Consider the following 24,239-nt stretch of genomic DNA (forward strand, 5'->3'; position numbering starts at 1 on the left):
TTGCAGCAGTTATAAATTTACCAATCACAGTTGTGCAATAATTTATCACCTAAATATAGTAATAGACCTACAGAGATGGACCCTACAATGCATTTGATTTGTGTAACGTACTTTTTCTGCATCTATCCACACTAGCTACCACTATCAAGACAACAATAATAGTGTGGTCTAATTTCTATTGCTAACTTATATTTCAAACTTCAACTACAGTATTATAGTATTATATCAAACATTTTTTAAAAGTATGTTATCTTCTTCTCATTCTTCTTTTTCTTAACAATCAAAAATACGGTAGGCGTACATTGTGTAGTGTGTAGTGTAGGCTAGCCAACTGCACACCCCTTTGAACCTTGAACAATGCGCGCGCTGACCTATGGCCTTGTCCGACCTCTGTCACGGCTTTCCCATTGTGGCGATGCTAAAAATAGTGCAGGCTAGTTGGCGAAAAGGGTTATTCTCAGATGACGTCACAAAATGTCCCAAAGGGGTGCAAAAAAAAACAACTCGCATCCTGGCCTCCATAGCGGGCAGGGAAGTACATACTGCGTCTTCTATCCCCCTATATTTGTTTTCCAACTTGCTTTCTGTCTTTGTCTTTGAACGAGATTACTTGGTTTTGTCCTGGCCCTGGCTGGGAGGGAAACAGTCAAATTTTGGGAGATAATATTTTTTTTCCTTGTAAATCATCTCTCTGTTATGCACTCTATTATTTTTCCTTTTACAAAAATGATCCGTATAAACAATTGAGTGTGTTCCTCTTGGCGGGGGCCTGTGCTTGTGTCTGGATGAAATATTTAGTGATCTCAAACTAAGTACAGTGATGGTGTGCTCTTGGAATCTACATCTGTTCCCTACTTGAACCAATTCCCCTTTGTCTCCCTTATTCTTGGATGCTTTAATTGTAATTATAGAACTTTTTACCATCCCATTTTCTTCCTTTTTACTGGTGCTGATATGATCTAAATGATCTACAGCAAGCGCTGTAAAACCCTTAAAAACTAAAACAATTTCTTTTCTTCTAGAAGATTACAAAGAGCTGTAACCCGACTCATTCATGCAACTGGACCTCATGGGTTTAGATGATGGTATTGCAATAGACCTTACAACGATAATATAATCTTTACAATTTAAATTTAACTACAAAATAACACAATACTGTTTTTGATTGTTTTATCATTTAGTTTAGTTTAATTTGCTGCTAATTTCCCTCCTGAGGCATGGTAAAGTCAACACAACTGAATCGGGCATTGATAAATGAAAATAGTGAATAATAATAGTAAATATGGCTTTTACAGTGATCGAATTGAGAAGACAATGATTTGGATATAATATTGGCAAATTTGTAATGAACAATAACATATCTATTGACCTCTCTTAAAGTCAATTCTAAATCAATGAATTAAATGAATCGAGTTAAGATCTGTATTTGAAAAATTATTTAAAATGAAATATATTTCACAAATTCATAAGTTAATAATATAAGCACCATTGATAGGTATTATTTTATACATATTCCAAGAATAACTGTTATAAACTATACAATAAAAATAAGATAAGTTACCAAATCACAAAAAGGGGTCCAAATAATCATCAACCATTGAATTATTTGCCGATTTAACTTCAGAAATAATAATAGTGCTCAAGCAAATTATGAAAAAGTGGTACCCCCAAAAAATATAATTTAGAGGATTATTTGTAAAAAAAACAACAAAAACAACAAAATGAGAATCTAAGTACTTGTAAAAATGTAAAATAAAAATCCAAAGATTTATATTTTTTAATAAGTTGAATTTAGATTATATAATAAGATTATATAATATCTGATATCATCAATTAATTAAATGTAATGAGATTTATTGAATATAGAATTGGAATTAAAAAGTGTGCTTTGTTCATTGCACTTAGATACAAACTTTTCAAACACAGTCCACAGTCAAACACTTTGTCAATTCCTAATTCTTTCAAAATTCTATTCATTCCTTAGATAAATTAGGTGGATTCAGAATACAGTGTAGCCTACTTCTAGTTGGCATTGCTTAAACAACCAAAATACATCTATAAAATCAGAGCAACCATTAAAACTAAGAATCACCATAAGTAAATATGAATAAACAGTGGGAATTCAAATGAAGTTATGATGAGTTGCCCTTAAATGACTGATTTTGAGGCCGTTCTAAACGACTGGTTTGCGGAAGGTTAGCTGGCTTTTACTCTGTGGCTCTGTGGCTGTTGCTGTTAAGTAGTAAGTGATTGGTCCCTGAATCTGTTTGTCAAGAACTATCATATTGCTTCTTTAGTAATGATATTTAAAGGAACCTCTCCCTTGAAGTGTTGTTGCCTCGTATGCAACCATTTCTTTACAACTTTACACAAATTCAGTAGATGGAGCAGATTGTTCATCTTTATCTGATTCGAGTGACCGGCTTATGTCAACATTTATCTTGTTAGAGACTTTGCTGCTATGTAAGATTTTCAAAGATGTTAGAATTAGAACAGTAGTTCGCAGTGGCATTGATGGACTCCAGAGGGAAAGAAGAGAAAGGAGAGGAATGAAACTGGATGGCACTACTGGCAGAGTGTAGCGCCCCTTTCTACCAAAAGTGCTTGAAAGCGCTTATACATATATGCACATGCGTCAATATATATCATTCAATAAAATCACTCACAGAAAACTGAAAGGAAATACTCTGTCTTCAACTTCAAAGAGGCTTTAAAGGAGGACAAAGAATTATGGTGTTTGGTGCAGGATGTTATAAGCAATGTCAATATATCTGAGGAGCACTGCATTTATTTATACTTTTTATCTTTGCAATATTAGAAGAATAAAAAAATCCATTTATGTCATTAAATATATTGGGTTTTCTGTAAAATCATTTACTGTCTCAAATCAAACTCCTGATTGGTTTTCGATTTTCCAAAGATATGCAACTCTGTTGTAAATGAACAATCTATTAATTTACGGAGCATTTGGTTTGTCTCCTGTTCCTTTTGCCAAGTTGTAGACTTGCATGGCCACCTCATATGCTAACTGGTCAGCATTAGCCTGCAACAAAATTGATAATAGAAAGTATATCAAGAGGTTGTGACATTGTAAATAATAAAGAAAGAGAAAAAAGAAAACATAGTAGGGGAGGAACATGATTTTGGACAAGCATGAAGAATGGTGAGATTACTTGAATGGAGCTTTCTTTCCCTTTTTAACAAACAATCTTATCTTCATGCTTGATTGTGAGATAAAAAAATGAAATGTTAAGAATGGCTATCCAAGCCTTGCACCATTTCCCCAGCACTTAATCACCTCTCAGACAGACTCTCGGATATCACATACCTGGGTGTCGGCTTCTGCATATACACGTACAACATCCTCTGTTCCTGAAGGTCTGAGAACAAAAATTGTACAACAATAACTTGAGCTACAATATCGATGCTGAATATGAATAAATTGCATTTTGATTAAATGGAAATAATGTTAAAACGCAATTCCAAAGCATATTTTATTGTAGTGGTTTATTGGTCAACCTTGACAAAGAATTATGAATGTGTATAGTAGCACGAAGTTATTGGTTGAGTTGATGACTAAAGATATCGATTTTCTGTTCTTTTCCGTGTCTTTATACTCATAATTTAAAAATTTTAAAATAATAATAAAGTATGCGTCCAGCTGTAACTACTATTACTAGACACCACCTGATAAATAATATTTGTAAAATTTGACAGATATCGAAATGCACAATCATTTGACTGTTCATATTTAATGGGATGAACCAAAAGGTCAGTGCCCGTTTACATGAAGTAAAGTGCTTCTTATCATTATTATTTCTACCCAAAATATCACAAAATTTTATTAACTGTAGGGTCTAATGGTTTTAATTTCCCATCTATCTAACAATAAAACAAATGGTGTAAATCTTGAAAGTGAATGTGAAAAGGCAACTCACCTGACAAAAGAGCGACCATGTTTGTAGCCAGACACCAACTTGTCAATGGCATCTTGCAGTCCCTTGGGTTGTGTTGCTGTCCTCTCAGCATTGGTCGTATGGACAACATTCCTATCTTCAACCTGTGAAATCAATTACATTTGAATTTATATATGTTAATGACGGACTTCTTTGGATTAATTATATTTTTTAAAAAATATTTTCAAAAGTTTAAAGAAAAATTATAGAGAAAGTCAATAAAATCGAAATTTGAGTAACCTGCTCTTTTCCTAAATAAATGATTCTCCACCTCAAGAATTCTGATCTAGTCTGAGTAATACTTTTCTTTGGACCCTTTTTCTATCTGATGTCACATGTAATGGTCTTAAAAGTATTGAAAATCCTTCATCTCAAATCTTAAAAGACTATAAAATCAAACAGATTTATAATGCTACTCATAGGCTAATGAAAATGAAAAACTAATGGAAGTGAACGAAGCTAAAATTCAATACAGATAGCCAATATCTCGAATAAAGAAGCAAATCAACATGACCTTTCCTAGATTTTGAACTTGTCATTATGAGTTATGGTGTAACATAGTTATCTCATACACGGTTTTCGAAATACCTGTAATTTAAACATGTTTGTATTGGTTACAGCTGAGGATGGTGAGAGAATGTGAGTAAAGAGTCTTATCCAGGAACTCAACTATGTGCCATCAAACCCCAGAGCTTCCAGTCAAAAGGCGAGTGTCATACCACAAGTCCACTTTTTTTTCTCTTAATAAATGCAAGACATCTAGTAGAGAAGATCAAAATAAATTCAAATTTCTTCTCCTCACTCCTCACTGCTCACCTTAACTTTGAGTTGCCTGTTGGGAAGATCACTGTACATGCTATCCCAATCACAGCATGCCCAATCTCTAGCGGCCAAAATAGTCTCCACAACCAGCATATCTGACATGGCATCTCCAACAGTCTGTCACAAATAGATAATAATTTGCAATATTTAATGGGAAGAATGCAATATTTAATTATGAGAAGAATAGTGTAGACATGAAAATATTTTTTTTTAAATCGAATAAATTTTGCTTATCCCTCTCCACTCAAATTTCAATTTAACCTTGTTTTTACATATCAAGACAACAGTAACAGTAATGCGGGACTGGTTTCAGTGATAATAAATTCGCATCACTTTTAATGTTTTCTTGGTGTCAGATCTGCAATCATAACAAAATGCAAAATGAGAAAAATATTCATGATTTGAAAGAAGTTTGGTCTAGCAGTTCAAGGGTTGAATGAAATAGTGTTATTTATTTTTTTTTTTGTTGTTGTTGAGATTTTATATAGCGCAATATCCACTAAACGTGCTCAAAGCGCTTTACAAGAAGTTGCTGTGAAAAACAGTGGAGGATCTTGATAGCTTCTATAGGAGCATGGCCAGAAACTGGTCCGAATGGTACCTTATCCTCATCTGACTCAACATTGGCAATGGGCTCTTCAAAAAATTAACTGTTGTCAAGTGGTATCGAGACTGAGTACCAATAACAGTGGCATTGACCATGCCCATTATTTCACTTTAAATACTGTTTGTTATATGAAGTCCTTGATTTGTGTCAGCACTAAATACCAGATTGTCCAGGGCAAAAAGAAGAGAGGCTGACCGAGAAACATTTGGTGAAGAGATCAAATAATTACAAAAAGAATAGTTGTCCTCCAGTGTTTTATCCTGCTTTCTATCGCATTTAACCCTTTCCTTACCAGCCATTTTCAAAGTTTTCCCCAAAACGTCACACCCACCCAACAGAAAAGTAACAAGTACATTCTACACATAATATTGTTCGACAATATGGGCTCTGTTACAGTATGTCACGTTTTTATAGCTATAGCAAAATGAAATGAAATCTGGATGAGAATAGTGATGGTTGCATCGTAACATATGTGACAATTTTCCAATAGGTGGTAAGGAGATGGTTAACAGACTGGCAATTGTTTGCTACTCTTGGCATTTTTGCGGCGTTACACTGCAGCTGATGCTTGGGTTATTCCCCATCTTCTGTTAGAATAGACCTCAGAGACAAATTTCCCCTATGGGATAAATAAAGGGAATTTTATTTATTTATAAACCACAATATCCACTAAAAGTGCTCAAAGTGCTTTATAATGTGTCCCTAGTTAACAGCAACATTTAACACGTAGGAAGAGACATGATGCCTAATAGGTGATATTATATTTTTTTTCAATAGAGACAACACTGTTAATGGCCAGGCACTAATTTTACACCTGAGTATGCTGAGAGAATGTGATTAAAGAGCCTTTTCCAAGGACTCAACTATACGTCACTCAGAGCGGGACTCAAACCCATGACCTTCCAATCTGAAGGCTATACCACAAGACCATATAACTGAACTGAAACTCCATGAAGTTCATCATTATCAAAAAGACCGAGTTTATTGTGCTTTATGTTTTTGTTTGTTTGTTTATTTGTTTGTGGATAAAGAGGAGTAAAAAATCAAGTATTGAACTTGTGGCAAAATAAATGCTACCTTACAAAACTAACTGAAAATCAGTGACACTAATTCCTACCTGGTTAATCAAATCCATAAATGATGATAAGCGAACAGCAGCTTCTTCAGTTTTTTGATCCAACCTGTAGAACAGATATATTAATTTTTGAGCATTGAATTCAAAACAATATGTAAAGTATAAAGATCTTTATTTATTTCTTCATCATTAAATATCAAATTTTATATTTTTCGATAATTTCAAAACTGTTTAACAGAATAAATCAAGAAAAGGAGAAAGTATGTCATGAAATATATTTGTTGATGATGGTGAATACAACATATTTTCCTTGATAATCGGATGATAATTCAATATGTAACAAAGAACTAATAATATACCTTGCACATAGAAAATGGATAATACTGATTAAGAAATAGAAAAAAATATATAATAAAATTCCCTTTCACTAATATCGTGGAAAGTTTTTATTTGGGATCTATCTTGATAAAACTCTACAAGGAAAGAAAAAGATTCTGACAGCAGGACCTTCCTAGTAGGGGTGACATACTTTATGCATTTGACCATCTCATTCTCCTTGAACAGATTGGGACATTGAGATTTGACAACACTTTTGATGATATTAGGAAATAAGTGTTGGTATGGAAGAAAATTATATAATCCTTTTCTGATTCTAGTTAAAACAAAATAAATACAAGGTTTTTTTGGGGTTTTTTTTTTTAAACCACAAAAAAAACTTAAGCACTTATATAGCCCAATATCCACTAAACGTGCTCAAAGCACTTTACAAAGGGCCCCTAGCCAACAGCAACACTTAACATGTGGGACAAGGCACGATGCCTGTTAGTCAATATTACAAAAAATTTTTCTGACAGAGATAATGTTGTTACTCCCTCTACAGCTGAGTACGGTGAGAGATATGAGTAAAGGGCCTTTTCCGAGGACTCAACTCAGTGTGGGACTTGAGCCCAGGACCTTCCAGTCCGAAGGTGAGTGTCCAACCATAAGACTACATAGCTACAAGTAAACGTACCCTTCACTTGAAGCCTGATGCTTGATGGACTCTATGGCAGAATTACTAAAGAGAACCTTCATAGGAATACAAAATGAAAACAATACATGATTTAAATCTAAACACTAGATTAGAGGGGCAGTTGGTACTTTTGAATAATACATCTGCATTCTTTTCCAATTTAATTTGTAAATATACATTATATCAATTTAGAAACACCTTAATTATTTTCAAATTAAACTTCAACTTTCTCTCATGGTGTTATGTGATTAAATCAAATAGAAAAATTAGGGAGAAGGCACTGGTATGAGAGAGATTTTCTCTTTCCTGATTTGTCTTACACTGTTTCATGTGATAATAACAACAACAACAAAAAAAATGAAGTAATGGTATGAAATAAAAAGTATCAACTCACAGTTCCATGTCCATTGGCTTCAAAATAAACTCCAATGTCAAATTCCTGAGCTTTGTGATGGAGATACTTCACGCCAGTTGGAACACAAGCAACAGGAACTTTCTATGAAGTAAAAAAAAGAAATTTGAAAAAAAAAAGTAAATACACATAAAATGAACATAAACAAAATACATCATATGCATACATTTATCAACAGCATGAAATAAAGGGGTGACTAGAAATACAACAATCATTGCAAAGAGTTGAAATAAAATTGTTCTTCTCAAACTATTCAAGTTCATTTTACCAGGGTATTGGGATGGGCTAGTAGAAATAAATAAAAACAATTCAACAAAAGCAACTCATAACTGCTATTTCTTGACAATCAATCTTTTTTTTTTCTTATCTAGCTTTAAAGATACTAAGCTTCTAGAAGCTGTGGACTGTAACAAGTAATAAACTAAATTAAATATAGCAGCTTCAAAAGAGAACAAAATACCAAACACGGAACGTTTCAGGCTCAAAACCTTCTTTTTTTTCAGCCAACAACAAAAGTAATAAAAACATAATTAAATTACATTAAAAACCAGATAGATGCATAGAATTGGAATACCATTGTGTCTGTGATAAATTGAGTAGATCCACCATTAGCGTATGCAGTTTGAACCAAACCAAGATTCAGGGACAAATCACTTTCTTTGACTAGTTCATTCAGATATGCTGCTATCTGCAAGTAAGAATTTTAAAAAAGGACGAGAGTTACATAAGAGGAGAGAAATTATATGATTACCCCCCCCCCCCCCCCCACCCACCACTCCCCTTCCAAAAAAAAAATTGTCATGATAATCAATTTATGATGCCATATTTTTAAAAACCTGTTTAAGTTACAAAATAGAAACAAGTTCCACTGACTAATTTATGATGCCACATTTTTAAAAACCTGTTTAAGTTACAAAATAGAAACAAGTTCCACTGACTAATTCATGATGCCATCATTTTTCTTTATTTTATTTTTTCTTGTTTAGTAAGTTATAAAAAATAGAATTAAATTTCACTGAACTAATCAGCTACAGGATCATCATATCAGTATCAATAAGATACAACCTGACATGATTCGAAATTATCATCAGTACGATAATGTTTTAGAGTAAGGGTTGAGGGGTAAGAATGACACAAATATTTTTAAAAAACTGTTAACCCCCTTTTATCAGAGTTCAAATTTATTTATAACCAAACACCACATCTCATTGTTTTAACAAGGACACAATTAATAGATATGCGGCCCAGAAAAAGTAATGATTTTTTAAAATTTAGTCTCATTGTGAAAGGATTAATTAACTACCTGACAATGTTACAAATATTCATGTGGAAGGTGCAGGATTATTGATTTATTTCAATTTATTTTTTTTTCTGTCAAGTTTCATACAAATTACCAGTGTTGCAATCTTATCTCCATCGAGCAAAGAGAAATCGCCATTTGCTGTTCTATAAAAGTACACCACACGATCACCATCTCCATCAAATGAGACCCCACGCATACCAGGCTCTAGGTTCATATCTGAAAAGGAAAACATCAATATACATCAATTACATATTTATGGTTCAGATCTGAAGACCTTGTTAAACTAAGGAGAACATGTAACAAAATCAGCTGAATGTTAATGCCGTTAGCTTTAAAGTCATCAATCTAGCAATCTGTAGATGGCTTAAAGGCCAGTAGACTAATGACATATCTTAATATCACATATCTCAATATCACAACTGACAAAGAAGCTCATGATACTTTAGAAGCTTTTTGACATTTACTTAGGTTTATTAATGTTTTTGTAACAATAGCCAAAATTTCAAATATCAGTCTGCTTTGTGTTGTGGGCTGTCTTGTTGTTGTTTCTGGTTTTTAGGAAACCTTTTTTTATTGATTTTTATTTGCTTGTTAATTTTTTTCTATCTTTTTTTTTTGTTTGTTTTTTTTTTTTTGAGAGGAGGGGGGGGGGGGGGGAATTGTTATAATATTAATTAATTTCTTTTTCTTTTTTTTTTTAAAGGATGGTTTGGGGGGCGGGGGGTTTGTTCAAGAATGCACTTCATGAACAGGAATGAATGCAATAGTTAAATTTAAATCTTTTTCATCATAACACATTTGGCTTTGGTCTTTCCCTTCTATTGTAGCTGTTTCACTTACCCTGAGGTGGCTTTTGGTGAAGTTTCACGAAATCCGCACCACACTGAAAACAAATAACAACTCATCAATACTACTGAGAAGATTTCAAATCATTGCAAAACACCATTCAATTACGTCGACAAAAATATTGGGTTCTCTTGCTCTGTCTGATAATTTCTATCTCCAAAAACCAAATGTTCAATGATGCTTTGCAAAATATTCTCTACCAAATCAATACAAACATAGCAACAATACAATACAACAGCTGGCTGATCCAAAATGAATAACATGACATAAGAATAAGTGAGAGGAATCAGAGATTAGTAATGGGATGTAATTTCGATTTACTTCTGACAAACTTGTAACAATTTTATCGCGTTATTTTAAAAACAATTTTATTGATGATATAATTTGATTTGATTTTCTCAACTACAATGTCTAATCTTCTTCTTCTTCTTCTTCGTCTTGTGGAAACCTCAAATATTGTCAAGGATCACTCCACAGTTTGTAAGTTATTACAGTGTTAAAACACTGCACACACCACTAATAAAAAATAAACAAAAATAAACATAAATTAAAAAGTCACGATGTGAGCTCTAGCAACCATGTGAAGGCATATTGGCAACCGTTTTCAGCCACATCAGCTGGGAGGCTATTCCAGTCGGGCAGTGGAAGGGAATATCAACAAATTGTGGAGAAAAAAAAGAAGAAACAAAGTGAATCTAGATTTTTCTCTCTGGCTACTAGAACTGTTGTATTCATAACTGCTTAAAGTCAAAACTGAAAACTATACTTTGTAAGTTGACCTTCTCAGCCTGAATGCAAGTCAAAATGTGATTGTGGAGTCAGCCGAACAGATGTTGTGATTTTATTGCTCTGCATTCTTTTGTAAATATTTTGAAGTTTTATATAGTTTAATTTGGTTTTATTGTGCTGCATATTTCACCACCACTCAATACAGTGTTGTGGCCAGCTTATTAAATAGTAGATGATTATTATGGTTATACACTGTGATAATTTCTGCATTTTAAATAGAACTATATAAAACATTTTCAATGAAACCCAGTGATTCCGGTATTGTTAAACATTCAAACATTATCGTATCTTTTTTTTGTCATTCGAGAAGAAATTTACAAATATCATCAATAAAAGATTAAATTAAAGAAAATTTTTAAAAATCCAAAAAAAACCCAACAGCGACAAAAAAAACAAATAAAAAACAAAAACAAACAAAAAGCAAAGCAAAAACAATCACAATACGACAATAATACCTGATGATTAAGTTTTCCAGAAGAGCCATCATTATAAGTTTCAATTTCTAATTTGTTCCCCAGGTATTCCCTAAGCTTTGCAATCTTAGGGGCTGACACACCATTAGCCATATCTAGGAACAATTTCGGTATATATCTCTTGAACGTAGTGCTCTGTTTGGGGAACGAGGTGAAATAAAATGAAATGTCAGGACAAAAACGAGAGTAAAATGACATGTATCAATAATTTCATTTCAATTATCTAAACTTAACGACATATTATTCAAAACTTCAAAATAAAGAAGAAAATCAAGCAAAATCAATTAAACAAGTATAAAATTATCAATTCATTAACCAAGATCATTTTTAAACGATGATACTTTTTTTTTACTTATAAAGATAATAAAATAATACTATTTTGATACTATAAAATTGAAAAAAAAAAATTATAAAAAAATGAGAAAACTAAAATTACCTAGAGAGCTGAGCCGGTGTTACCAATACTTAGCTTCTATAACCAGGACAAATCATTCGTTTGGACAGAAAAATAAATAAAAACTTACCGCTTACCGTCAAAAGCAGTTTAGATTTGAAGATGCATTTGTTTTCTATCAAAAAACATTCGGTAATGGACAATCCTTGATGAATTTCAAAAGTTGTGTTTGAAATTATATCCTAAATATTTTCATGATTCATTCCTCGCGAAATCGTGTTTTTTTTTTCGTCTGTCCAATGGTTGGTGCCCCCTAGTGCCAAGTGCCTGCCGCCTGCCGCCTGCCGCGCAAAACAAAGGTTTTTTAAAAAGTTTATTGAGAAAAAGATACGGAAAAAAGTGTCCCTAGATAGGTATGCAATTTGGTGCATTAGTGCAGTAAAAATTGGTGCGCAAAATTAGTTCGTAGCGGATGCGAGACTGTGTGTGTGTGTGTGTGTGTGTGCGCGTGTGTGTATGTGTGTGTGTCTCTTTCTTTTTTTTTTTTTTTTGGGAGTGCCTACGTACACGGTAACGGGGCATCTAGCCTCAGGATCTACGTACACGTAAACAGGTTTACCGTTGCAATACAAGCAATAGATGGTCCTCGCTGTCGTGACCGCGCGCGCTCGTGTGTGTGTGTGTGTGTGTGTGTGTGTGTGTGTGTGTGTGTGTTATTTTTTAAAAAATCAAAACAATTTTAACCATTAATGGCGAGATTCCATCTTACACTCCCCAAACTCCAGATCTTAGTCTTAATGTTATCATTAAAAGACAAGCTTTGCGATTTATAGTTTAATTGAAGCCCGAGTCGAAATATACTCTTACTACTGCTCTCTTGGTGGAAACGATCTATTCTGCATAAGCAATCTGGAGAAAAAAATCAGTGTCACTGTAAAAGGTTAAAATTTCACGAAGTACGCACCGTGAACACCGCTGTAACAATCCTTTGATCTACGTCATCAGGCAACCCATTGTTTCTTTCATCTTTTCCCATTCCCCCTTACTATCCCCCCCCCCCCCCCCATTCCCCCGCCCATCTCTCTCTCTCTCTCTCTCTCTCTCTCTCTCTCTCTCTCTCTCTCTCTCTCTCTCTCTCTCTCTCTCTCTCTCTCTCTCTCTCTCTCTCTTGTCATAGTGTTATCCCTTCCCCTTCCCATCTCATTGTAAAATGAAAACGTTCTGCTGTTTGCAGATACATGTATGATTGTTTTGTTTTTTCTCTCTCACTAAGCATTTGAAAAAAAGCAAAAACCTGAAAAAAAAACCAAAACAACTTAACCTTTTAAAGGCGAATATCAATCTTACTTGGACCAAAAATAAAATCTTACCGTTTTCATCAAAAGACAAAGAACAAATTACAATTTAAAAACTTGAGCTTTTATTATATAGGGCAATATCCACCCAACGTGCTCAAAGCGCTTTTTATCAATATTCTTACTGCTCTTATGGTGGAAACGTTTTTTTTTCTGCGTTAAAAAATAATATAAATGACGACTATTATTTGAAAACAAAAAAAAATCAATGTCACGGGCAAAGGGTTAATTGCAGTACTCCTGCATCCGGTGAGACTCCTACGGCACTTGCTAATCATAAAAAAAGGAAATAGCAATCAACAATACTAAGTTGCAAAAAAAAGAAGAAAAAAAGGAGGAGGGGGGGGGGGGAGCAAACCCAGTAGCAATGCAACCTTTTAGCGGCGAAATTCGATCTTTGACCTAACACCAAATCTTCTATCATCAAAAGACAAGTAACGGCAAAACTATTATAGACAATTGAAGTCCGAGTTGCGATAGTCTGACTACTCTCTTGGTGGAAACGCTGTATTCCCCGTTAACAATAATAAAGATAAAAGCAAACTACTATCTAAAAGCAAAAAATTAGCTTCGCTGTTAAGGGGTTAAGAACACCTGCAACTGCAACTGCCAGCATCCTTGAGATGTCTACGTCACCAAGGTCACCAATCGTCACGTCTCCCTCTCGTCAGCATGCACCCCCCCCCCCCCCTCCACTCTCACGGTGGTGGTGGCGGCGGATAAAAAAGGCCTTTTTTACTTTTATACAATCAACTTGACTGCTGGTGGACCCTAGGCCTCTCTACAAGTCCAAGAAATAATACTCACTTTTTCTCTTCGCCAACGAAAATATCTACCCCCTACCGGTCTAATTATTTGTAGCAGACGACAAATTTCTCAAAAAGGTCACGTGACACTGTAAAAACAACACAGGAAGTCCATGAAAGCTTATTTACGACATTTCCTTTGAACCGTGTAAATAACAAAATTTCGTTTTCATTCGACTCAACGGGTCAGATTGGCCGGTATTTTTTAACGAACTAAAGTTCTGAAAAATCAAAATGTTTCTTAGAAAGTTGAAAGATGCTAGTTTTTGAAACAGAGGTAGGTTTTTAAAAAAAATCTTTATATTTTACGTGAATGCATGCTCAAGGCGAGTTGGACGTGCAGCGGAGGTTGGTAGGCCAAAGGCGAGGCTCTCTACTCAAATATAGACTACTTTTTGAAAATCAGTGCTCACTTTAAAAACCATTCTCCTCCAAAAAAAATCTATCTTACTGACTTATCTAGCAACGTTTCTTCAGTAAGATAATCTTAAGCTAACTCGTTAAAATCATCATCTATCAGTTGCAACCTATATGCAGCTAAAATTGCTATAAACCTGATTCAATTGGAGATAGGCCTTAGACAATTTGGTGTAGTATCCTTCCTCTGATGGGTCACCATACCGACCATTTGTATTTTTACAACATATAACAAAGTGGAGTTGGGGAGTCGTCATCAATCCTGGGCAGGAATACAATATAAAAAAGGAAAATGAAATTTCATAACATTGCCACATGGATAATTGTGAGCTGGTAAAGAACAATCAGATTAAAAGGACAATGTTAAAACATAAAATACAAAGACGGATGGGAAACATAAACACGATGAAAAATTGAAAACGAATATCAGACTAGAATTTCAAGTTTATCTTGGTGACGTACATCGATTTTCAAAACGTCAAGCTAAATCTAAATATAGATAGCCCTAGTGGTCATGATGAACTGGAATGCAGGTTCACACAAACCTCTGTGTCTGTGTAAAAAAACAAAACAAAAACAATGTGTATATCTCTCCACTCCTTGATGTATGAAGTCCTTCAGAGCCATTAGGCTCATGTAGCTGGAGTTTATCCCAATTTCTATAGCATGAAACGGATGTTAGCAATCGCTTGCTATCCTTTGGATAGGATGCGTGTCAATCGCATAGTACTTTCCACCAGATCTAACAGACCTAACTACCCATTCACTGCTGGGTAGATAGGGGGATCAGACAAAATCTCAACTGCACCTGGGATTGATCTTGGTCCCTTTGTGTGTGAAGTGAGTGCTCTACCAGACTGAGCTATTGGGTCTCTACTTCATGTAAGTGAAAATGTGTATGTAATTCACGTCGCACAGTGCTGGGTGTTATTGAAGTGGTCATCAAGATTGATTTTAAAATTATTGATATATTGATTTAACCACTTGTTCTGGTAGATTGTTCCATATATTAATTGCTATTTGAGTAAAGAAATTTTTATGTACAACTAATCTACATCTGGGCTTGAACAGTTAAATTTGGCATTGATGGACATTCAAGATGTTACTTTCTTGTCAAAAATACCATGGAGTATTTTGAATGTTTCAATTAAAACTCTCCATATTTTTCTGAACTGAAATGTTGGTTGAATCAGTTCTTTTAGTCTGTTTTTGTAAGGTTTCTCTCTCATACTAGGTAATAGTATATTGTTGGACGTTTTCTTGATACTGACAGATGTCTTCTTATGAGGTTGCCAGGCACAATTGGCATAATATTCCAATATTGGCCGAAAGAGAAATATAATTAGTTGTATAAACATTATGTTGTCGAGATAGCTGTTCTTTGGATCAATCCAACAGTTTGATTAGCCTTGTTGACTTGTACCTGGATGTGTTTTTCGAAATTTAGATGTTTATTTGTAACAACACCAATATCTTTTGCATTAGACACAATTTCAATTTCGTATTTGTCTCATCATATATTTCCGTCGTAGACATAATATTTGTTTCTAATCCTTTCTTGCATCTGCCATGGATGTGCAGCAATTTGCATTCCTTTGAATGGAGCTTGGGTAGCCAGTTCTTACTGCATTGAAACAAACGGTCAAGATTGGCCTGCATAACATCAGAATATTTCCATACAAACTTGATTGTAAATTGTTGTATCATCAGCAAAGAGAAACATGTGTGACTGTAGATAATTCGGAAGGTCATTAATTAAAATGACAAAGAGGACTGGTCTTAGGACTGAGCCTTCAGGTATCCCGTTTGTAATAGGGGGCGATTTTGAATGTTTCATTGACATTTACATATATTTCATGTAAAAAAAAATTTGGGCAAGAAACTCCTTTGGTCAATATCAAGGTTTGTGTGAAATGTAAGAAAGGTTACATTTATGTATCCAAGCTGGTTAACAAATCCATTCGAAAATTTACCAAGTGTAAAAATGCATAACATTAAAATGATTACCAAAATGTGTGGAGTGTCCATTTAAAGCCTTGATTCCATCAACTGCAGCTTGAGCAAGGTCTTTGCTACTTGGTCTGACAATGAGAGTATAAAAAATATTGAATGGAAAAGTGTGTGTTCAAATACATCTCAGAAATTAAATTTTTAGCTTATAAATTTGTAAGAATCTTCATTGAATTAAACACTTTGTTTTTTACTTATTTTTTTATTACTCTATTATCGAATACAGCTCCTTTTCATTAAAAGGTGAAAGTGCCTGAAGCTCTCTCATTTATACACAATATTATATAAATCATAACATGGTATGCCTATCCCACACTTTTGCTAATAAACATATTATCATTGAATTTGTATAATGCCCTCTATTGAATGTTGTCATTTGATGGCAAAGGAATGTTACATAAATTATATTTAATACAGTTCATTCCGGATAATCGCAACACCCTGGGATCAGCAAAAATGTTGCGATTAACCGAAGTTGCAATAAACCAAAGTTGAGTTTCCTGTCCACTATTGCAACATTTTACACAAATATGGTAAAATCAAACTAGTTGTTGTGAACATTGTTCTTAGTCAACCACCAACTCAGCAATTTGATTGAAATAAAAACCATATGGCAGTCCTGTATAGATTTTGACAAGCAAACGCAGCTTTGAATTTGAGGAAAGCCACATCTTATTCAGATTGGATTTACTCCCACTCTTTTGTTCTCAACAGTTGTAAGAGTCAAAGAGATTGGCCGTGTTGATGGACAATAAGCTCTCACCAAACCCGTTGGTCACAATGCACAGTTGTCAAACCCAAACAAAGGATATCATTGATCAGTCTCTCATCTCAAGAGTCATTTTCTATCTGTTGTGTAAACTATGCCCCCCCCCCCCCCTCGCCTCCTATCTAACAGTCACAGATGACCGCACAAACCTGTATTGCAAAGCCCTGTGCTCTTTTGTCTCTAATAGGTTGGTGACACACCACTGTAGCATTAAACCCCACCCACTCTCGATTCTTTAACCTGTCACGATTTCACCTAGGATGAAATTTAATAATGAGATTTTGTTCGATTGATTTCTTGAATTTTCCTCTTTATGAGATCGAAAATTGTTGTGATAAACCGAAATTTGTTGCAATTAACCAGTGACTTTTATATAGAATAAATTCCATTTCTTGGGAAATATTGCGATTAACCAAAAGTTGCGATTATCCAGAGTGGACTGTATAACTAGTTTTCTTTAAGGTGTATTTTGGTATTATTTTCCTCCTAGGATCTGGAGGAGTTGAGTTTTTGAAACCATTAGCAAACGAAAATTTAGATAGGCCAACTTGGGAGGAGAATGTGTGTCTTCTTTAAAAAGTAAACAAAAACCAAATAGAAAGAACAAAAACAAACAAACTGAGGCAACGTCTAAACAAACACGTAGTGAAGCATGTGTAATGAGAAAATAGCACGAGCTGAGACATTCAGAGACAGGTGAGTATGTGAGGTTTGATTTACCTGGTGTCCATAGCAAGGAAGACAGAGGACTCTTTGGCCATGTCAATATTCTCACTGGTGGCAATTTGTTCAAGGCACTTGGGCAAGTCTGCGTCACTAAAAATGAGAAACAACACTATACTCCCATAACCATGTTTCCTTTAACTTAGAGCATCAATAAAGATTATCAATTTTACCTTTACGCCAATTCTCATTAAAGTATTTTAGATGTTTTTATAGTAGTTGTGAAATACTGTAAATATAAATATGAATGCTATAAATCATTGGCTGAAGAAGGGTTTAAGAATAAAACAAACCTTTTTTTTTAATGGTTATGGTATACATTATTCAGATTAGTCTCAAATTACCTAATCAAAATCAAGACAACAATAGTTTCCTCTTATTCTCTGATTAAATTAGCAACTATTGGATGGAGAGGTATTGTTGGAGGCTGGCAGTTTGTACCAAATCCATCCTGTTGAATCAAGGCTGAAGGAGGGAGGGGGGAGGACAAGGAAGATGAGGAGGATGACATGATGATAACAAAGTAGAGGTGGTGTGGAGAAGGAGAAAAGGAGAAGAAGAAGAAGAAGAAGAAGAAGAAGAAGAAGAAGAAGAAGAAGAAGAAGAAGAAGAAGAAGAAGAAGAAGAAGAAGAAGAAGAAGAAGAAGAAGAAGAAAAAGAAAAAGAAGAAGAATGAAGAGGAGGAGAATGACGACAACAAGAAAGAGAAGGAGAGGGAGGAGGAGAAAAGGGAGAAGCAGAGGGAAGAGGAGGAGGAAGAGTGTACCTTGCATTGGCGAGCATTGTTGCATATTTTTCCCAAGAGAGAGGCATCATTTCCCCCATTGTGTCGATAAGTTTTACCCCATTGTCCTCTTCCGGGTTGTGAGATGCTGTTATCATAATTCCAGTCACACCTTTTAGAAACAAATTTTGAATTTATGTGTTCATAAGGTATTGATCTCTTTAAAAACGTTTGAGTCAATGACTAATGGCATCTAAATAAAAAATTAACACTTTTAAAAAACTTGAAAAGACCCCAATTGCACATGAGAAATAACTCTCTCGTGTTCAGATTCTTTTTGGGGGAGTAGATAATGAATTCCCTATATGGCCATGTCAATCATGTAGACATCCTTTGATGATATAAGCCTACTCTTTGATATCTGTAGTCGCCTTTTCGTTTTCTACGGTCACTCATGGCTAAACTCTGCCCAGAAACGATTTCATAGGTCCGTCCATCACCAAATTTCAAACTTGTGTTCTCGTGAGTTCATAAGTTTTTTGACCGAAGAACGATTGGCTACTGAGCATCTTGACCCTTCAACGATTGGTCGTTCTGGCAGCTCACGTGCCAACAGCCGTCAACAATGAATTGAATCATCGTCGATGCAGTGGAAGACGGCCATGGAATAGTTGCGTCACATCGCCACGTTGTTGAATAAATTATCCAGGCATGGTCGATAGGTAAAAAAGCCAAATTATGTTCTAGTTACATTTGAAACAAACAAAGTATATCACTAATCTCGTCTCAATGAGATATAAAGAATGATATAAAAATCAAGAAAATAAATAAAAAAGTTGCTAAAAAAAGCTAAAATAAACAAAAGCAATTTTTAAAATCAAATTTATTCGTAAAACAGTTGGTTTTCAACCGATTTTTATGAAACAAAGACCAATATACTTCTTTTTTCAAGCTGATTTCAGCAATGTGACTTTCAAATTCCTCAGAATTATATTTTTTACTTTTAGATTTTAGCTTTTAGGCCTACTCCATAAGGTGTTATATTCCTTGCATAACAATAGCGTAATAAATCGACGGGGAGAAAGCGTCTTTGTTTCGGCCAGCTGGATAGATAGCCTGTGATTGGTCGAAGACTTTGAGATGCTTGATTCACAATTCTACACGAACGGACCCCGGCAGTCTATCAAAGAGGTGTAACAAATTTATTTACCGACTATTTTTCTTGGTGCTAAAATTAAAAAGTAATAATTTCGCATCAGAAAAAATAATTCCTATCTCTTTATTACAATAAAATTGATACCTCGAATGACAAAATCGACCCACAAATAAGAGAGTTATAAATTATTCATAATATTTTTAAAAGTTTACAATAATGGTCTTCAAAGTCATTTTTCATCACCAAAGTCCTAATTTTTTTACCGATTTTTACCAAACAAAGTGCAATGTCAATGATTTTCACCCGCAAATAAAATAGGATTTAAATCGCAATTTCTGAAACGTATTTTCTTTTCTGTCGGCAAATTTATAAAAATCAAAGCTGAAAACACCCTGCGGCAGTGACAGGGCCTGTCATTTCCTTCACAACGATTGGATTTTACTGAGGCCAGTCTTGACTACCCCGCCCATGAATATTATGCCGTTGTCGGTTTTTGTCGGGTTGAATCTTAAAGAGATAACGAAACATGATAGCAACTTTGGCAACTGGGATGATAGAACGAGAAGAAGAAGAAGAAGAAGAAGAAGAAGAAGAAGAAGAAGAAGAAGAAGAAGAAGAAGAAGAAGAAAGAAGAAGAAAAGAAGAAGAAGAAGAAGAAGAAGAAGAAGAAGAAGAAGAAGAAGAAGAAGAAGAAGAAGAAGAAGAAGAAGAAGAAGAAGAAGAAGAAGAAGAAGAAGAAAAAGAAGAAGAAAAAGAAGAAGAAAAAGAAGAAGAAAAAGAAGAAGAAGAAGAAGAAGAAGAAGAAGAAGAAGAAGAAGAAGAAGAAGAAGAAGAAGAAGAAGAAGAAGAAGAAGAAGAAGAAGAAGAAGAAAAAGAAGAAGAAGAAGAAGAAAAAGAAGAGGAAGATTAAGAATGAAAAGGAGGAGGAGGGAGGGAGGATGAGGAGGAGAATAAAAAGGAAAACAAACAAATACCTGATCTCTTTTTGGAGAAGAGGGCAGACAAAAGGCCCATTCTGTATACAATATGATCAAGTTTAGGGGCTCTATAAAAAAAAAAAAAGGAGAATGTGAATAACAAAATCAAATTCAATCTAATATTTGTTCCGCAGATACCTGAGAACATTTGAATGACCTCATAAATAACAGGATTGAGTTAATATGTCAAATCATTTGGAAATTATTTAACTCACTCAACCCTAACACCAATTATATCCGTATTTTACCCTTGTTACTTTTACCTCTAGTATAGCTGTCCTTGTGCCATGCCTATTTATTACATTTTTCTGAGACAAATCATAGGTATAGTATCAAAGCTAATATTTTCAATTTTTGCATGTTACTGGTAGTTGAATAGTATGTACATGCTCATTTTCAATACATTTTTCCCCAATTTTGAAAAGAAGCAAAAATCTGTAGGATTGAGTGAGTTAAAGAAGCAGCCCATACAAAATAAAATAAAGGCAAATTTGTCTCTTTTTGTTCCATTTATTTTCAAATTCATCTTTAAACAAGCAAACAGTTCGTTTTATATGCAGGATAACATTAATTTAGCAACTGACTGTGTAGTGTTTAATTCAGAAGAAAAAAAATTCACAATCCCACGAATTAAATTGATTGAAAATATCTGGCTTTTATTAAAATACAAACAATTATTGAAGAATGACCTAAAACTTCACAAGTTATTTAAATAGCATGGAAAAGAATACTGGCCAGTAGCAGCACTCTGTGCTGTCTCTGTCATAAATTTAAAGAATGTAATGGCACCTAACAGGCGTCATGTTTCGTGCCACATACAGTGCACTCTGGATATGTTGATGTTGCTTAAGTCGATTTTTACCAAAGTTGATATTTTTTCTTGGTCCCTCCCCCTTCTTCCTATATAACACTAGTTAAAAAACAAGGCTCCACATAAGTCGATGTTCTTATCACTCATGATCACAAAAAAATCACAAATAAACAAGTATTTCCATAGGTTAAAAAAGCTACCAGTAAGAATTTTCATTGGTTAAGAATATCCGAGAACGATCGGTGCACACTGATGTGACGTAGAGCTTTGCCTGACATCCATGCTCAATGTACATAAGCATTATCGAATAGCTTTGATTTACCCAATCACATTTTACATCGTCGCAACTTCAAGTCAAGGTTTTTATATAATTTTTTTTTCTAATCCCAGGCCATCCTATCTAATGACCTCTTAGTTAGTATCAATTTTATCAAGAATTCAAGTCAAGTCTACAACCACAATGGCAAACAGAAGGTTGACATCCTTATCACTGAAAAGAAAGATCAAGCTGATTGATGCAGTTGAAAAGTCTCGCATGCGACAGAAAATCATTGCAGAGGAAATTGTCATACAAGCCAATTCAGTCTCGACGATTTACAAGAAGCTTGACCAGTATAGGGACCTCTACTTGTCTGGTCAATTCGATGTGACCAAGCAACCTCAGCGGAAAGTGCGCCATGAAGGGCCATACCTATTCCACATTAGCTTGCTTTGTTCATATGCATTTTCGGTCATTTGGTTACACTCCGGTTAAGTTGATTTTCTGTTAAGCCGATCTTATTTTCTATTCCACTGGGCAATGTCTTATCCGTAGTCTACTGTACTCAGTATTTCTGTCGGTTTAATACTCCTTGTAAAATGCTTTGACCACATTAAATGGCTATTGCACTACATAAAAGCTAAATTTTTAAAAGGTTTTAGTTTGTTTTCAAATAGCACACCACATAATCTTGTCTTCAATCAGTATGCTGAGGCAATACAAATAAAACATATTACGATCCACCTTAATCTTGATTATCATTTATGGGGAAAACTCTCACAATTTATGATGAAACTGGGGTTAAGTTTATATGTTTATCAGAGCAAAATAAAAGCAGTTTAATAAAGTGCATAAACCTTAAACTTCGTATTTTTAATTATTTTGAATTTAAATTCACTTTTTAAAAACAAAATTTAAACTCACTCCAACATATTATCACATATTATTCTCATGGCTCGTTCAATGAATTTCACATATCAGTGATTGTTGAAACACTGACAAGTTGGTTCTTTTTCTTTCCACAGCATCTTCAGCTTTCTTCTGTAAAACAAGATCTCCGCTCAAATCTTACACTCAATCTTTTACTTTAACAACTGTCCATAAAGTTATGCAAAATTAGAGCATAATGACATTAATTTGGCATCCCCAAAAATTCAGATTCCGTTTATAATCACAGTATTTTTATAAATACGCTATGCTTCACTTTATAAGCTAAGACAACTAAGATAATTCTATTAGACGCGCACTTTGATTTAGAGCATCTAGAGAAGTGCGCCTCAAATAGAATGAGAGTCAGAATATTTTCACCATACCCATGATATTTTGAAATAGGAGCTTTATTTTCATGAACAAAAAAACAACATTTATAATTTGTAATATTTAAAGAATCAAAATTTTCTAAGGACTTGATCCCTAGTAGAGATAACTTGGGCGCATCTCTGCGCGATTGTGATTTCACTTCTTTCTTTTTTTCACCTGCTTTTGTTGTCCCTTTTTGACTTTTAAAATAAGTCCCATTATTTCACTTTTGATTTACGCGGTGGTAATAGGATTTTGCATTTTATTCCCCTCCTATTATTTTAGGATAGATAGTGCAACCTGGATAATATTACTTCCTTCTATTTGTGTTTTACACGTAGGGAATAAATGCAAAAAGTCTACTCTACAAAGTGAGATTGTCATCCGATAGAACATACAATTTTAAAGTGACAATTCTAATGATTTCATTAACCGTAAATCATTTAATGGGAATTTTACCTCATCCTAAATCCAGCAGTCCCATATTGTACATCTTTTTCATCTAAACGTGGATGATTTTCAGTCCCAAAACGACCGGCTTTAGCGAAAGTCTCCATTGTTGTCATACGAAAACAATTAAATTATTTTGGAGTGATCTCCCTTCTTTGGTAGGGTAAAATCGGGTAATTTCGCCGTTTTTTCACTGTCTCACTTGCCAATTGGGCAACCCAAACACTGACAATAAGTTTACCTGGTCAATCAATTATTTTTTTGTGAAGTGTTAACGTAGATTTATATTTTATTTTATTCACAAAAGTCCTTTTAAAACTGCCACTGTTGTCGGGTACATTCGCCGCACGTCGGGGAACTTCGCCGCTACTGGCGGGTAACTTCGCCGCGAGATTTTGTACTTAGTTTTTCTCCCTACAAGACAATATGAGGAACAATTTCCATTTCTTAAACTCTTCTTGTCCTCAAATCTCTCTACATTATCCAATACTGCAATATTAACACATAGTTATTGGCACTTGAATCGAGTGTGATGATGTATGTAAAGTGCCTTCCTGTGGATACATTACAATGCCAATCACAAGTTCATAGCCTGCTGCCCATCCATACCCGAGTCGACTGATTTGTGGTTATTAAACCCACGTTCATATTTATTATTTACTTTTCTTAACTTAGTTATATTTTAGTGCTAACTCACAGCGTCTATTGCACACTAAAATCGTCTTTGGAATAATTATAGTATGATGATAGTGATGTACGGCGAATTTACCCGAGAGTATCGGTGAATTTACCCG

General features: G+C 34.4%; 1 protein-coding gene across 1 annotated transcript; it reads right to left on the reverse strand.

Moving 5' to 3' along the window:
- Nucleotides 1–1,158: 1,158 nt before the first annotated feature.
- LOC144965648 (phosphoacetylglucosamine mutase-like) lies at nt 1,159–23,596 on the reverse strand. Its single transcript, XM_078901207.1, has 17 exons — nt 23,455–23,596; nt 20,624–20,694; nt 18,536–18,665; nt 17,767–17,862; nt 16,275–16,348; nt 14,405–14,529; nt 11,278–11,430; nt 10,028–10,070; nt 9,279–9,403; nt 8,459–8,572; nt 7,867–7,968; nt 7,473–7,528; nt 6,503–6,566; nt 4,773–4,895; nt 3,939–4,060; nt 3,329–3,380; nt 1,159–3,043 (listed from the first exon to the last, which is right to left on the reverse strand). The coding sequence occupies exons 1-17, from the start codon at nt 23,559–23,561 to the stop codon at nt 2,957–2,959; spliced, it is 1,644 nt and encodes a 547-aa protein (XP_078757333.1). The 5' UTR covers nt 23,562–23,596; the 3' UTR covers nt 1,159–2,956.
- Between the last annotated feature and the right edge of the window lie 643 nt (nt 23,597–24,239).

This window comes from Berghia stephanieae, chromosome 2, assembly GCF_034508935.2.
Source record: "Berghia stephanieae isolate SIO BIC M18660-M18661 chromosome 2, UCSD_Bste_1.3, whole genome shotgun sequence".
Classification (NCBI taxonomy): domain Eukaryota; kingdom Metazoa; phylum Mollusca; class Gastropoda; order Nudibranchia; family Aeolidiidae; genus Berghia; species Berghia stephanieae.